The 16,906-nt window shown below is 46.0% G+C and overlaps 1 protein-coding gene across 2 annotated transcripts in view; it reads right to left on the minus strand.

Moving 5' to 3' along the window:
* The window catches only part of LOC144817820 (phospholipid-transporting ATPase ID-like), an 892,949-nt gene that overhangs the window by 39,095 nt on the left and 836,948 nt on the right, over positions 1-16,906 (minus strand). For both annotated transcript variants that reach the window (XM_078674658.1, XM_078674659.1), the window contains exons 19-21: positions 7,588-7,699; positions 4,365-4,470; positions 1,849-2,002 (exon numbers count right to left, since the gene is read on the minus strand). In XM_078674658.1, coding sequence (XP_078530784.1) covers positions 1,849-2,002; positions 4,365-4,470; positions 7,588-7,699 — 372 coding nt within the window. The remainder of the gene's footprint in view (positions 1-1,848; positions 2,003-4,364; positions 4,471-7,587; positions 7,700-16,906) is intronic.

Consider the following 16,906-nt stretch of genomic DNA (forward strand, 5'->3'; position numbering starts at 1 on the left):
GTGTGTGTTTGAGGGCAGGATGACATTGAGAAACTGTGAGAGGTGTTTACATAACACTATTGAAAGAGACAGGCAAAAATGTGCTGAGGGCCAGCAGTGAGAAAAGATAATGAGGTCCAGGAATCTACGGAGACCAGCTGGTTCAGAAAAATGAGGAAATGTTATTAAGGAATTAGAGATATTATGAGGGGATCAGTAAGATTTCCTCAACTAGGTGCAGGCAATCTCGCTGAGGAGCTACAGGTCCAGGCTGAGAAATGACTGGCGGTATATATTAAGAAGAGGAATGCAGGGCCTGTAATAGCACTGCCAGAAAAACATGTGGAAAGGCCTAGAAGACAGTGAATACCGTAAAGGTGTGGGTGCAACAGAGCCAAAAGAGGTGTTTATGGAAGGCAGCTGTACGGTTCAAACACAGTCTGTGGAAGTTTACTCTCTTTTCAGTTAAGTTTGTTCACAGTGTGGTTTAGCTTTCACCCCAAAGCAACACTGGGTAGAAGGAAACAATATTTATGTGAGCCAAATGAATACTGGGCCATTCGTAAGTTTAGGACATGTGACTCTTTCACCAATGCAATAGTATTTTCCTCGTGAAGCCTATTCAAGATCTCCAGCCTTATATTGCTCCTCTACATAGTCTATGTTGACTGTGTTTTGATTCAGTTATGCGAGCATGCTGTCCTATACATTCACCATATTTCAGTAAAGGTGGGTTTCCAGTGTTATATTCTGGTCTGGGGTTCAATGGGTTTCTGTGTCTTAATCTTATGAAGCTCTATGGTTCCTACTATCTGTTCCTTTCACTGTTGGAGTCCCCCAGGAGCACTGTGAGCATGTGGCGCTTTACTGGAGATTACATGGAATCTCCTATTTTGGCAGAAGCTATTGTTGGTTTTGAGGCTAGCCTTGTTGTTAATATTAGTGGGTTTTACACTACGGTAGCTCTTTAGTGCCATCACCGAGGCAAAGAAGCATATGTAATATTAGTCTAGATACGTACAATACATGGATCTGATCTCACAAAATGTATATTCTTGGATCAAAATAAATCATCAAGAAATGAATACCTAATAGCTGCTACCCATGACATCAAATGGGTTTTGAGTTTTTAAACTAGTGAATCATGGAGGCAAAGAAAGTATTTTATTTGACACTCTACCCAACCGGGTCCCTCTTTGTGTAAGCTCTGATTCAGATGGCCGAGAGACCTGAGATTTTCATATAAAGATCGTGCAAGAAAAGCTTGGAAACTTTACCCTCCAGGTAGAGAGGGCAAGGCTTCACTTTTCCCAGCCCCGCTATTCTAGTGTCCAGCATAAGTAAAATATTAGCAGAAAATGCTCTTGTGGGGGAAGCAATGCCTATTTAAAATATAATTTAACATGATATAGTAAGAGCAACCAAGGGGCATATAAGACGATGGTCACTTGAGTGATACTGAAAATTCTATCATATTTTAGCGACTTAATCTGGGGTGACAATCCAGGACTGGTGGTTCAATCATGCTCATGTTGTAGCAGGCAGTGTTAAGGATTTTTTTAATGACAAGCTAAGGAGAAAGACTTTTAAGCCAAACTCACCAAAACATTACAAAGTGTTGCTAATATCCAAATAATCTACTAGTACTCTGCATCAGGTGGTAAGTATACACCAGGATACTTAAGTATAACCATACTATGGGGCATAGATGACCAGCCATTGCTCCCCAAGACGGATTAGACCTCGTGAAATCAGCTACCTCTATCCCCTCCTAACCTGCCTCATAGTTTATACTTTGGTTTCAGCTGCCTGGGTCTGACCCGACAACGGAATGTAAAGAATTAAACATCTTAAAGTGTCGCTCCTTACCAAACTGTGTCCATTGATGATTATTCCGTAACTCTCTTCGTCATCCACATCCTCATCTGGTAACATCTGAGATTTCTTTTTAGGTGACTGAATATGGATGGTGACCGCATCAGTGTCAAAAAAGGATTCTGGTTTCATTTTGCGCCTTGCACTCCTAATGGGGGATAGAAACTACAATTAACAACCTGCATTTCAATACCCTAGGTTATCTCTGCAGTTATCCCACAGGGACCAAGGGCAGGAATATCAAAATTCTATGGGAGATCAATCAGCGCTTCTGCAATGGATGCTGATCATCAGTACATAGCGTAAAGACTATGCACAGGCAGACTAGGGACGATAGATGAGTATGCTTAAATTAATTTTACCCACAGTCCTTTATCACCATCCCTTTGATATTGTTGAGGTGGTCATGGAGCAAAAAAGTCTACATTAGGTGTAATACGTCTATGGCAAATCATATAATGGTTATCTGCATTTATTGGCTCTATGTAGGCTAAAAAAGAGGTAGCTGTGGGTATACTCCGACAAAACAGCATTATTGATTCTCTAGTGTGTACATTGGATTTAATAGTCCTTCCGCTCTCTCTGATCTCCCAGTATAAATTATTATTTATTGTATTTCACAGTTTGTCTAGCACAACAGATAGCAGGATTCGATAGCCCACACTTTCAAGTCCCAGTTCAGTATGGTTATTCATGCTGTAAAACAGTTCATGGCATGTTGATGTGGATTCACTGTAACTCCTAATTTGTCCTTCACTTCATATAGAGCTCATCGGTAGACCGCTGATGGCTCAATGTTCAGAAAGCAAACTGCTTCAATACCCATTCAGATAACAGACTGTGTTGCTAGAGAGAGACTTCTCCAGGACATCGACCAGGTATTCTCTAAAAAGCCAAAACTTGAATCCGCAACCTGTGTTGTGGCTGCACGTCCATATACCACCATTGAGGATTCCTAGGTGTGGCCTTGACTTCCTCTGTCTCAGGTCCCCTTCTTTAATTTGGAGTGTGCAGTTCTTTATTTCACGGTTCATCTGTTGCATCAGCCTATACGATTCAGTAGCCCAAAATGCCCACCCTTATTACCAGGCACTCAGACTCCTTCCGTCACATGCCTCTGGCCTCCCTTCCTAAGGCTCATGCTTGTAGGCCCCGGTGAGCAGAGAGAGAGAGACATTGGCTGCCTCAGGTCTGCATTGAATGAGACAGGCGTCATGGTGGTGCATCATCCATCATTCCGCTGGCTTCCTCGGGTCCAGACAGAACCAGTTGAGAAGGGAAAGATCGGGGAGACGCCAGGTAATCAACTGCGGTTCCACCACATCTGGATGATTCTGGTTACATGGGGAAGATGTTGTATCTGTGACCCCTCCTTATGATTCTTCCTTCAAGTCACCAGGGACACATGGGTGATATCAAAGCAGTGAAAAACATGCTTCCTGTTTCACTAGTATAAAGTAAAATCAGGGAAGAGCTGGGTTCCAAAGCTTGGGTGCAATCCAGAGGCTCTCACAGACATCATTGCAAATAGCAGACATTTCTGCCAGCTTTGGTATCTGCTGTGGCACCACTACAGCTGACAATCACTTTAGTTGACACCTTACCCACGTACATTGTAAATGTCTTACGCTCAATAGTAAGACGTGCACAGAAACAGGGGGTACGTTATTAAATAGAGAAGTAACAGTTATATATTATAAAAGTTCTAGTCAAATCTTAATTTGTATTTATTTCAAAATAAGAATAGATTACAAGGTCTAAGCATGTCAACGTGTCCATAATGCCAGACGCGCGTCCCATGCTCGATGTCCCTTACACATGAGGCATAAAGAGGCCTGGGCTAGCCAGGGGTTGCTTGTGCTCCCATCTACAGTGAACATAGCAGCTCAGTCTGGATAGTTGCTGTTGGAGCAGAGCCAGGCCTTATTCTAATATGGCTGGACGTGGTCTGGCGGGACACAGTGGTCCAAAACACAGAGCACTGGAACAGAGCCCCAAATGATTGTCAATGACTGGGTTATTTGAAAGTAAAGTTTCTATTCACTGCATTTGTGTATCATCACTTTAGCAACTGCTTCAAGTAAGGGGATGTCCACTTGAGGATCATTAGAGATGGTGGGAATTATTCTTCTTCAAAAATCTGTTTGAAGACAAAGTTGTATGAGTTGTATGAGTTATGGGTTTGTGAATGAACTAGATTGAACAACTGTGCATTACTGTACATATCTAAGTCTGTTAAACGTGTACATATTTTCTAGCACAGCGTAAGAAGCTTCTTATATCTGATCGCAATCGCTGCTAAAGGGCTGAAACGTTCAGGAGGCGGCCCTGCAAGGATAATGACCAAGCAGCATGCAGGTCTCTGTGTGGGTACCACCCTCAGCTTTCTTACCAGGCTACATGAGACGCGCATGCGGAAACCGTCGATGACCGGACTCAAGAGATTGCATGGACGGTGATGAGTGATGAGCGAATGATGCATTGGCATTGACTCCCTATTGTTTGAATACCTGAGCTCTTCCAGCACGTCCTCTGGGCTGTTGCCTCTGATGATGAACACCTCTTTCATCTCGTCCTGCAGCATGTTGCAGGCATAGCCAATGTTCTCCGCCGTCTCTACGAAAGGAAAGAGGCCAGTCAGTATGTGTCTCTGTAGTCTATAGTTCTCATGCAGTGCTTACATACTACTGTTGCAACCATTCAAACATATTAATTCATAAATAATGTTATTGATTTTATAAATGTGATGACCAACAACATTTGTGACAGTGTGCATGTCACTGCAATGTTCCGCACATGCATGCTTGGGCGTCAATTCACCAAAATTCCAGGAGTAGCGGAAGTGACATCACACACCCTTTCACACCTGATGATATCATATGGTTGAATCCTTGTCTCACTCATCCCTGTAACAGGTGGCAGCTGTAGAATCCTTTCCCCCTCCCAGCACCGGCCAGGTTACTGTACTTATGCCGCAACAGAGTGGTCATCTTTAAGTTAAAGAGGTGGTAATATGAGCAGCTGTATTTTTGGTTATTGTCAAATTAACATATAAATGACCAAACTATCTGCACTGGAAGAATCTGACTTTTGGACTTACTGCCCAAAACTGAAATTATACCCAGTGCTTGCTCCTTGTTCTGAAGCAGATTCATTCATCCAACTACCAATTATCTTTCTCCCAAGCAGCAAATCTTGTGGTAGAAGGTGTTGTGACTTCAATCTGCATTCCATGCCAAGGTGGTGTGGTTATTATTTAATTCCACTCCAGCCCCCCCCCCCCCCACTCTAGCGCCCCATAGTAGCTTTGCCCTGTTCTAGGATATTGTGGTGGTACTATAATATTATACTACAGTGATTGACATTTTAATAGCACAAATTAGCTCCCCTCCTAGTTCGCTATGTACCAGTTACTATCTTATTCTTTGTTGACCCCTTTCGATTGTAACCTTTTTGTTTGGTATGCCTATTTGATATGTGTTCTAGTTGGTATTCATATTTGATGCCTGTACTGCAAGAGTTACCTTCCTTCCCCCCAATTGTAAAGCACTCTGATATCCTTCGGGATCATGTTCGCGCTATATAAAACTTTATAAATAAATAGCAGCTTGAATCCTAGATTGGCAGGTCCAGGATTCCCTGCGGGAGACTTTGTTCATCGAGTGCTCAATGTGTTTACATCCACTTCAAGCGATTTAAATGTCAAACTCAGCATGGGCAGCACCACCAGAGGTCTCCCCAGGTGCACCAGACATGGTCCACATACTACCTTTTCAGGACCAATGGAGGTGCCTTCACCTTCGACAGGAGTTGCCCTTAATCCCAGAAAAAGAAAGGGGGAACAGCTTCCACTTCATTCGTCTTATGAAGATCGGATCCCCGAAGAACAAGCACCTTATCCCTGGATCTATAATATTTTCAATAATTAATTCTTAACAGCATCAACAACAAATTCTACCTGATCAAGGACAGACTCTCAGGTTACTGGGTACTGATGAGTACAATAATCCTTGCTTAGTGGACTGAGCCATGATATTTTTTTGTCCGTGGGCCATACAGGTAAATCACCAGGTACATACAATCCACTGCCACAGAGGCGTTCATGAACACTTCTGACTCATCCACCATAACCTGTAGACTTGACACACTTCTACAGGTTTCAAATCAGCATTTCTCCATTGAAAACCACATCTACAGTGTAACTTTATTATTGATGCTGGCGAAGGCTCCTTATGGCTTCCTAAAACACCCAGGGAAATTCTTGTATTTAGGAGGCACAGCTCTAAAAATCTTCTAACCCCCCCAAATCGCCATTAAAGGGCCTAGACCGAGTCAGCAAGCTTCAGCTTCCTGACATCCTTGAAATCATTTCGACTTTCATATTAATCAGGCCATATGTCTTTCGGTCATCTTTCCTAGGCTGCGTAGATGAATTTTGTCTCATGTGGATGTTGTGTAAACCCTGTGATTTTGCATTTACCTGATATGATTATGAATTCTAGGGGAAACACTCTTGGTAGAAAATATAACACAGCCTTGGTTTATCATCTAGTTGCACCATTTTCACTTATTTTGACACGTAACAAGATAAGGGGCAAACGCCCTCTGCGTCATTGCAAAAACATTTTGTGGCTATCATCAAGAAAAACAGCCCAGTTTGTCAGATCAGTGCCTTGTGGACAGTGGTTTGAGACCATATGTTACATTTACCCACATAGTTTATTTTGTCTGTTCATGCTTTAGACTTCATACCCTCTAAGCGGACTGGTTGTGGCAAGGTCTTTAATGGGGATGCAAGATAACAGGGCATTTAGAGGGAGGCAAAATGTATCAAAGTAACTCCAGCGTTTCATGCAAAGTGGAATGGAGGCAGTGCATTAGGAGGACCGGAGGTACACCGGGTGAGGAACCCTTCCATGAGTAACCCTTCCAACCTAGCTAGTTCCACAGGAATATCAATGTTCCTGGGGGCATTCTGTTTATGTTTGGTTCAGTCCATGAACAAGGGACAGGACATTGTTTCAGCAGGTTACCTGTAAACGAAAGGCTCGATCTAGATTGGATGCATTTTTATGAAAGATTTTCCCTCTCATACTATTCAAAGTTTACGAGTAAAAATGATTGGTATGTTCTTGTTTAAAATGCTATTGGAGTGCTATACAATGGAACAACTTCAGTTGCAAACACAAAACACTAGTAATTGTAATATATTACATTATTTGTGAACATGTGTGTCTTCACAAATATATAAATGTTATCCTCTGCCTTAAAAGAAATCAAAACTTCACCTTCACCATAAAAACACACCTCAACAGGGCTGTAGAGAAGCAACTGATGTTCGGGTGAAAATTAATGCCAACTGAGGTCGTTTTTAGTGAAGGTATTTCTCTCACTGGTAAATAGCCAACATGATCCTCTCAGATTTTGGATCATCATGGGCAAGGCTGGACTAGCTATATTTTACTGAGCATCTTTTTAATCTTTTACCAAATCGCTGAGCGCCATGATTAAAGTCGATGTCTCTAATATGTGTAGTCCTAGAAATGCAATATAAGTATTCATAGATTTCTGGATGTATTTTTTTATATTCTCTCACTGATGTGGGTGGCTTTTGTGTCCAGCTAGGAGCATGAAAAATATTTATTTTTCTTAAAAAAAAATACTATTGATAATGAAATGTAGTGAAATGCAAGAGGTTAGCTGTTTATAGGAATACCCTAAGGTGACACTTACCTTGTTTGTCCCCAGTGAGCACCCATATCTTTATGTTGGCTTTGCTCAGTGTTTCGATAGTCTGAGGAACCCCATCCTGAAGTTTATCCTCAATGGCGGTTGCACCTAGTAACTTCCAGTAAGACATGAAACACATTTTACAAAATATAGTTGGTTTCTCAACACAAAAACCTGAACCATCTTTAAAATAATGGACACATGAATGCTATACAGTCTTTGCAGATAACACCAGAAAAAGTATTTCAAAAGGTTAAGGTTTTGTTGAGCTGTTTTCTATGTGAACCATCTTCACTTATGCTTCATACTCTGACACATATAAATGAATATGTTCAGGTCTCGCACAGCTGTGTGGGTATACATTGCAAGTGCATAGTCTGACACATATAAATGAATATCTTCGGGTCTCGCACAGCTGTGTCGGTATACATTGCAAGTGCATAGCCTGACACATATAAACCAATATCTTAAGGTCTCGCACAGCGGTGTGAGTATGCATTGCAAGTGCATAGTCTGACACATATAAATGAATATCTTCAGGTCTCACCCAGCGGTGTGGGTATACATTGCCAGCGCATAGCCTGACACATAACCAAATATTTTCGGGTCTCCGTCAGCAGTGTGGGTATACATTGCAAGCGCATAGCCTGACACATATAAACAAATTCCTTCAGGTCTTGCCCTGTGGTGTGGGTGCACACTGCAAGTGCATGGCCTGACACATATAATGGAATGTCTTCAGGTCTCGCACAGCTGGGTGGGTACACATTGAAAATGCATAGCCTGACACATATAAAAAAGCGGTGTGGGTATACATTACAAGTGCATTGTCTGACACGTATAAACAAATATCTTCGGGTCTCACACTGTGCAGTGTGGATATACGTTGCAAGTGCATAGTGTAGGAGAGTAGGGTCTGCTATCCTATGGTCACCCCAAATTTTTGCTTTTTGCTTCACTGGTTTTCGACTACTGAGGCTGTGGGCCTGCTGATCAGACCCCCAGCCTGCTGTTCTCTCACTAAATTAATGACACATGTGCTATAGGCACATACCAATTGGAAATGGACTCCTTGTCAGCCCCTGTAGAATGCACTATAGGTGCACAGGGCACAGGAGCCACTAAGGCCTACCAGGGGCTGCAGCATATCTTTTGCCACCCCTGGCTGGTTCTTAAATTGACACAACTGGCTGAACACTCAGCTGGGGTAAGGTGGTGTACACACCCCTTGCTTAGATATAGTATACCTATGTCTAAACCTATATCTGGACACATGTAAACCTGTGAGCCACTCCTATAGACAGGCCTCACCAATCCTGGAGGCTGGGTGCATGGTTTTTATGTGAGATGGAGCTCTAGCATGAGCTGAGCCTGTCTGCAGCCGTCGGGAACAAATCCCTAAGCTGTTTCAGGATAATGCCATACCATATACTATTAAGTGCCTTATAATCCTCGCGGTTATTTAGCAACTCTGGTTTGGCTTTATCAAAACATGTCGTGTAAGGTGTCATACGCTTTGGAATACCATCCCCTCGCCAGTTCTGGCGACGGGGATGGCATTCCACCCCTCTAGAGGGGTAAGACATGTTACTTCACTTTAATGCGGTTGATTTCTCCAAAGGCCTTAAGATCCACAAAATGGATGCCTCTGCCACAGACAAATGTCTGGACCCCTGGAGCTGACCGAAACCCAGTCAAGGGGGTCCTGGACAAAGGGTTTCCTGTCACAGGAGGGTGTCACCGCCCTCCAGACAGGAGATAGTGTATTGTAGCAGGGAGGTTTGAAAGAAACCAGACACTGCCTGGGGCGCACAAGGCTGCCCCTTGCATAATCCGGCCAAACCGGTTCTGGGGCACTCCAGCCCTCGTGCCAGGGCGGCCTGGATCAAAGGAAGGGGGTGTATCCACCCACTTCCTGGGTCCCACCCATAGGAGGGGACCTAGCAGGTAATCACGCCCACCAGATTCGAATAAGAGTGGGAGCAGTGCCAATGCACATCAGATTTCCTGGAAGAAACATTTGAAACGATATTCTGGACCCTTCGCCCTCCATCTCAACGTGGAAGCCCGAAGAATCTCCCTTGTGGTCAAGGAGTGACCACCCTGCAGCAGCAGGCACCATCCAGCCCTCGACGTCTACTTGGTTGCAGTTCCCGCCGGAACTCGAGCGACTGAGATCGACGAGATCAAGCCTGCCCAGCTTCTAACAGCCCGATCCACAGTCCCTGCAAAGCTGAGACCCGTGGAGGCGACCGGAAGCGTGGGGCACGCCATCTTGAAGTGACCACGAGACGCTGACCGTGCAGCCCACGAGTGACCCTCGAAGCTGTACACCGGGGTTTGAGAAGCCCCCACCCTGAGCTACTCCTGAGCCGAAGTTCAGCCCTCCACACTCGACGAGTGCTGCGTGGGGCCCTTTGGCACGATTTGGCTCAACGCGTTGGCCCGGTCACTTGCCAGCTGGCTTGTGGTCCCTGTGCCGACGAACTACAAAAGAAGACTCGTGATTCTGGTTGCTCCAGATCCACACCAGCTCCCCTGAAAGGGAGCCCCGACTCTGACCTTCCTGGTCCGAGTAAGACGCCATCTTCCAATCCCGCGTGGATTGCTCTTACCAAGGCTTGTTTGCTCCAAACCGGAAGCCGACTGCACCGACGGTGAGAGCCTGCGTGGGACAGATCGTGACCTGCTCCTGGACGTCGCAGATGCCCCAGAGCCCACGTGACAGCGAAGAGAAGCGCCTCGACGACCACCTGATTGCGCCCGACATTGCCTGGTTCCGTCCTGGTTCCACCCTGGTCACTGCTGAGTGACCCAGACTCTGTCCCCTCTGCTTTCAGGTACTCTACAACTTGAGTCCACCCTTGGACTCCACCGGACACTTCGTCTTCACCCTGCCTGCAGCCCTTTCAGCTTCAAGCACCAAGAGCCTGCGTGTCAAAACCCGACGCCACTTCGACCCTGTGCACCCACTTCCTGTGGGTGAGGTAACTTTGCTCCGCCGGTGTTCCCACACTGGTGCACACCTCTAGGGTCTGTGTGTTAAGTTTTGTTCCTCTAGGTTCAGCGGAAGTGTCCTTAAACTTTAACTATTTGACTTTTACGCACCATTGGTTAACATTGGTGCATGCGTGCGCTTTCCGCACATCTCCCGAATCCCGAGGGCCATTCCCGACTTCAGCATTGCTTGTCCTGACTGCTCCCAGCGATTCCCTAGGCCCTAGGCCTAACCACTGTTCGAGTGGCCTCTCTTATACCACTTGTTTAGTATATGGTTTGAGTGGCCCCCTGCCCTCATCCATAATTGTGCAACTTTGTATGTTTAAACAGTGCTTTTGATTTAACGCTTGTGCCCCTTTATTCATAAAGAATACTGGGGATTGTTTTTAGTAATAAACACATATATTTTTTATATACTTGTGTGGTGTCCTTTTCATTTGGTATTACAGGATTGTATGTGGTAAAACAGCTCGCTTAACACGACCTCTTAAGTTAAGCCTTTAGGCTGCTTAGTCCATGCTACCCCTAGGATAGCTTGTCTAATAAGGTTGACTTACAACCAGACACCATAAGGGGATTGTTTGGTCAGGTAGTAGGTGGTTCCAGAATTGGAAACATCCCCTACCAGGCCAACTTCTCACATTGGTGAGCAGCGGTGCGGATTTGAGCTTGCTGTTGTTTTACCATTGCAATCTTTATATCAAATTGAAAGATCACATCAAGTACCTCTAGGTACATATAAAATCAAAAGCTTAGCATATTAAGTTCTACTGAACTTAGTAGTTGTAGGTTGAAGGGAGTAGCACACCCCTGACTACAACTCACTAGCAAGGTCCAGTAGGAAAACACTTAGTGTAGGTAAGTGCACCACTTACACCTCACTAGTAACCATGTCCGACACAGGAAAGGCCTCAGGGTCTAGTCCTGTGACAGTTGACCCTACCCAGGCAACTTCTGGATATGACAAACTAACCCGCAGAGACTTGATTGTCTTGTGCAAAGCAAGAGGGTTAAAAAGGGGCAGAAGCCCCACCTGCCTAATTCTGGTAGAACTCCTAGAACAGGATGACTTAGAGAAGGCAAAAGCAGCTTCCCTAGATACAGGAACTGGAGGGAACCCCCCTGCAGTTGATCCCCCTGAAGAGGAGGATGATGATGACTTGGATGAGGACTCAGATGCTGGGGACTTAGAAGTACAGGATCAGGGTAGCCAGGTTCCAGTTGGTAGGCTTAGCCAGGCCAACTTGGACCTACTGGGAAATGGAGAGGGCCAGCACCTCCCCAGATCCCAACAAATGATTCTCCCAGGCAACAGAAGAGTGAGATCTCCCTCAGGGGACTCTCATCTTTCTAGTGCCTCCAGAGAATCAGAGAGAGGCATGAGTGCTTCTCAGAAAGCTGAGCATAGGGCTAGAATGAGGGCTGTCAGACTCCAGATAGAGAGAGAGGAGGTAGCCCTGAGTCAAGCTAAGCTTACCTTAGCTCAAGCTAAACTTGCCTTGGCAAGAGAGCAGAAATTAAGTGGCTTAGATGTCACTGGTGGCAGCAATTTTCCAAGAGAAAAAGACAGGGCCTATGATAATAGAAACCTGACCAAAATTGTGCCCCCCTTTAAAGAAGGGGATGACATCCACAAATGGATGACTGCTCTTGAGAGAGCCTGCATGGTACAGCAGGTTCCTGAGAACCAGTGGGCTGCAATTTTGTGGTACTCCTTTTCTGAGAAAGGGAGAGACAGGCTCCTCACAGTTAGACCTGAGGATGCCAAAAACTACTCTGTTTTGAAGAGTGCTCTCATTGAAGGGTATGGCCTAACCACTGAGCAATACAGGTTGTTGTTCAGAGACACCCAGAAAGCACAGACTCAAGACTGGACTGATTTTGTGGAGTGTGCCACTAAGGCTTTGGAGGGTTGGTTACAGGGAAGTAAAGTTTCAGACTATACAGGATTGTACAATCTTATGATGAGAGAACAGATCCTTAATAACTGTACAAACCAGCTGTTGCATCAATACCTTATTGACTCTGATCTGACCTCTCCCCAAGAATTGGGAAAGAAGGCAGACAAATGGGTCAGAACAAGGATTAAGCAGAAACCCCAGAACCAAGGTGGTGACCAGAAGAAAACAGACCAGAAGGGTGGTAATCAGAATCAGAAAGATAAAGAAAAAGACCAGAAGTCTTCAGGCCCCCAAACTAATAGTAAGGAGGGTGGTTCCCAAAATGGTAACAAGAAGAAGAAGAACAAAGGTCCAAAGACACCTTGGTGTAATACCTGCAAATCAGTTTCACACTGGGGCAGTGAGTGCACCAAGGCAAATCCAGTTCCCACCACTACAGCTCCTAAAGCAACTGCAACCCCAAGTACAGTAAGCAGTGGTGGAACACAGTCCAAGGGTGTAGCTGGGTTGACCCTGGGTATTGAAGTAGGATCTGGCCTAGTCAGAGTCCCTACACAGGCAGTTCTCCTGTATGATGTGGACATTGAGTTGCCCACTGCAGTAAGCCCCACTAACCTGGGCAAATACAGGCAGACTCCCTTAATAAATGAGAAACTGGCTCAAGCTTACAGGGACACATGTGCTAGTGTCACCATGGTGACCCCTGGCTTTGTGGACCCTGGACAGATTGTACTAGGAGAGAGCTACCTAGTAACCAATGCAAGCAACTCCACTACCTCCCATAGTGTGGCAGTTGTGAACTTCTCCTGGGGAGGGGTTGATGGCCTAAAGAAAGTTGTGGTGAGTGCAGACCTACCAGTAGACTGTCTGTTGGGCAATGACCTTGAAAGCTCAGCATGGTCAGAAGTGGAGTACAGGACTCATGCAGAAATGCTAGGGATTTCAGAGCATGTCCTTGCCATGACAAGGGCTCAGGCTAAGAAGTGCCTTCCTGAACCAGTGGTGGATCTTGAGACAATAGACCAGCCACAACCCAAGAGAAGGAGCAAGAGAGGAAAGGCCTCGCCTTCCACCTTGCCCCAGGTTGAGGATCAGGTTTCAGAGGAAACTGATTCTGCAGTCCAAGAGGAGACTGTCTCTGAGGAGCTTGAACCTGACCAGGTTGAGTTTCTGGGGACAGGGGGACCCTCAAGGGCAGACCTGAGGCAGGCTCAATTAGATTGCCCTTCCCTTGAACCCCTCAGACAGCAGGCTGCTGCTGAGGCTGCTGGGGATGCCCAAGGTACCCATACAGTGTATTGGGATGAGGGACTCCTTTACTCAGAGGCTAGAACCCCCAAGCCTGGCATGACCAGGAGGTTGGTGATACCTCTGCAGTTTAGGGGATTCCTCCTTACCTTGGCCCATGATATTCCCCTTGCAGGACACTTAGGCCAGAACAAGACGTGGGACAGGCTTGTTCCACACTTTCACTGGCCTCACATGTCAGAGGATGTCAAGGAGTTTTGTCGCTCCTGTGTCACTTGCCAAGCCAGTGGTAAGTCAGGTGGCACAACAAAGGCCCCCCTAATACCACTACCTGTGGTGGGGGTCCCCTTTGAGAGAGTTGGAATTGATATTGTGGGTCCAATGGACCCCCAAACAGCATCTGGGAACAGATTCATACTGGTGGTAGTGGATCATGCCACCAGGTACCCAGAGGCTATTCCCCTAAGGACCACCACAGCACCTGTGGTGGCAAAAGCCCTCATTGCAGTTTTCTCAAGAGTGGGCTTTCCTAAGGAGGTACTATCAGATAGAGGGACAAATTTTATGTCCAGCTATCTAAAAGCAATGTGGAAGGAATGTGGAGTAAACTATAAGTTTACCACCCCATATCATCCACAATGCAATGGGCTTGTGGAGAGATTTAACAAGACCCTTAAAGGCATGATAAAAGGATTACCAGAGAAGCTCAGGCGGAAATGGGACATTCTTTTACCCTGCCTGCTCTTTGCTTACAGAGAGGTCCCACAGAAGGGGGTTGGCTACAGCCCTTTTGAACTTTTGTTTGGCCACCCTGTGAGAGGTCCATTGTGTTTGGTGAAGGAAGGATGGGAGTTACCTCTCAAAAAGCCCAAACTAGACATAGTGGACTATGTACTTGGTCTCCGCTCCAGGATGGCTGAGTACATGGAAAGAGCATCCAAAAACCTGGAGGCCAGCCAAGAATTGCAGAAAGCTTGGCATGACCAAAAGGCTGTGCTGGTAGAGTTCCAACCAGGACAGAAGGTATGGGTACTGGAGCCAGTGGCTCCAGCAGCACTCCAAGACAAATGGAGTGGACCCTATCCTATTATTGAGAAGAAAGGGGAAGTCACCTACTTGGTAGACTTTGGAACACCCAGGAGCCCTCACAGGGTAATCCATGTGAATCGCTTGAAAGCATTTGTAGACAGGGAGGACATGAGCTTGCTCATGGCCACAGATGGGGAACAGGAGGAAGAGAGTGACCCTCTCCCAGACCTGCTTTCCCAGAACCCTGATGATGGTTCAGTTGATGGAGTAGCCTTGGCAGGCAGCCTCACTGACCAGCAACAGAGGGACTGCAGACAAGTTTTGCAGGCTCACAGGCAAATGTTTTCACTCACACCCAGCCAAACTGACTGGTGTACCCATGTTGTGGACGCTGGTGACAGTCTGCCTGTCAAGAATAAGATCTACAGGCAACCTGATCATGTCAGGGATTGCATCAAGGCTGAGGTGCAAAAGATGTTGGAGCTTGGAGTGATTGAGCCATCAGAGAGCCCATGGGCCAGCCCAGTAGTCCTGGTGCCAAAACCTCATACCCAAGATGGTAAGAGAGAAATGAGGTTTTGCGTGGATTACAGGGGTCTCAATGCTGTCACTAGGACAGATGCTCACCCCATTCCAAGAGCAGATGAGCTCATTGACAGATTGGCTTCTGCCAAGTTTCTGAGCACATTTGATCTGACAGCTGGCTACTGGCAAATCAGACTAGCTGAGGAGTCAAAAGCCAAAACAGCATTCTCTACCCCTAGTGGACATTATCAGTTTGTGGTAATGCCCTTTGGTTTGAAGAATGCACCTGCCACTTTCCAGAGGTTGGTGAACCAAGTCCTTACTGGGTTGGATGACTTTTGTGCAGCTTATCTGGATGATATTGCTGTCTTTAGCTCCACCTGGGAGGATCACCTGATCCACCTGAAGAAAGTTTTGGAGGCCCTGCAAAAGGCAGGCCTAACTATCAAGGCCACAAAGTGCCAGATAGGGCAGAGTAAGGTTGTATACCTGGGCCACCTAGTAGGTGGAGGCCAGGTTCAGCCACTGGAAAGCAAAATCCAGGCCATACAGGACTGGGCTCCTCCAGTTACCCAGACACAAGTCAGAGCCTTCTTGGGCCTGACTGGGTATTACAGAAAGTTTGTGAAAAACTATGGGTCTATAGTGACACCATTAAATGACTTGACATCCAAGAAGATGCCAAAAAAGGTTCAGTGGACAGTTAGCTGTCAGAAGGCATTTGAAGACCTGAAGAAGGCCATGTGCTCTGCACCTATCCTAAAGAGTCCTGACTACTCCAAACAGTTCATTGTTCAGACAGATGCTTCTGAGTTGGGGGTGGGAGCTGTACTCTCACAACTTAATCAAGATGGTCAAGACCAGCCAATGGCTTTCATTAGCAGGAGGCTAACCCCAAGAGAAAAACGTTGGTCAGCCATTGAGAGGGAGGCCTTTGCTGTGGTTTGGGCATTAAAGAAGTTGAGGTCCTACTTGTTTGGAACTCACTTCCTGGTGCAAACAGACCATAAGCCCCTCTTATGGCTTAATCAGATGAAGGGTGAAAATCCCAAACTGCTCAGGTGGTCCATTTCCCTACAGGGGATGGACTTTACAGTGGAGCACCGCCCAGGGACTGACCATGGTAATGCAGATGGTCTCTCCAGGTACTTCCACTTAGAACATGAAGACTTATCTGGTCAAGGTTAGTTTAATGTCCCTGCGTTTGGGGGGGGGTTGTGTAGGAGAGTAGGGTCTGCTATCCTATGGTCACCCCAAATTTTTGCTTTTTGCTTCACTGGTTTTCGACTACTGAGGCTGTGGGCCTGCTGATCAGACCCCCAGCCTGCTGTTCTCTCACTAAATTAATGACACATGTGCTATAGGCACATACCAATTGGAAATGGACTCCTTGTCAGCCCCTGTAGAATGCACTATAGGTGCACAGGGCACAGGAGCCACTAAGGCCTACCAGGGGCTGCAGCATATCTTTTGCCACCCCTGGCTGGTTCTTAAATTGACACAACTGGCTGAACACTCAGCTGGGGTAAGGTGGTGTACACACCCCTTGCTTAGATATAGTATACCTATGTCTAAACCTATATCTGGACACATGTAAACCTGTGAGCCACTCCTATAGA

This window comes from Lissotriton helveticus, chromosome 2_1 (assembly GCF_964261635.1).
Source record: "Lissotriton helveticus chromosome 2_1, aLisHel1.1, whole genome shotgun sequence".
In the NCBI taxonomy this organism is placed as follows: domain Eukaryota; kingdom Metazoa; phylum Chordata; class Amphibia; order Caudata; family Salamandridae; genus Lissotriton; species Lissotriton helveticus.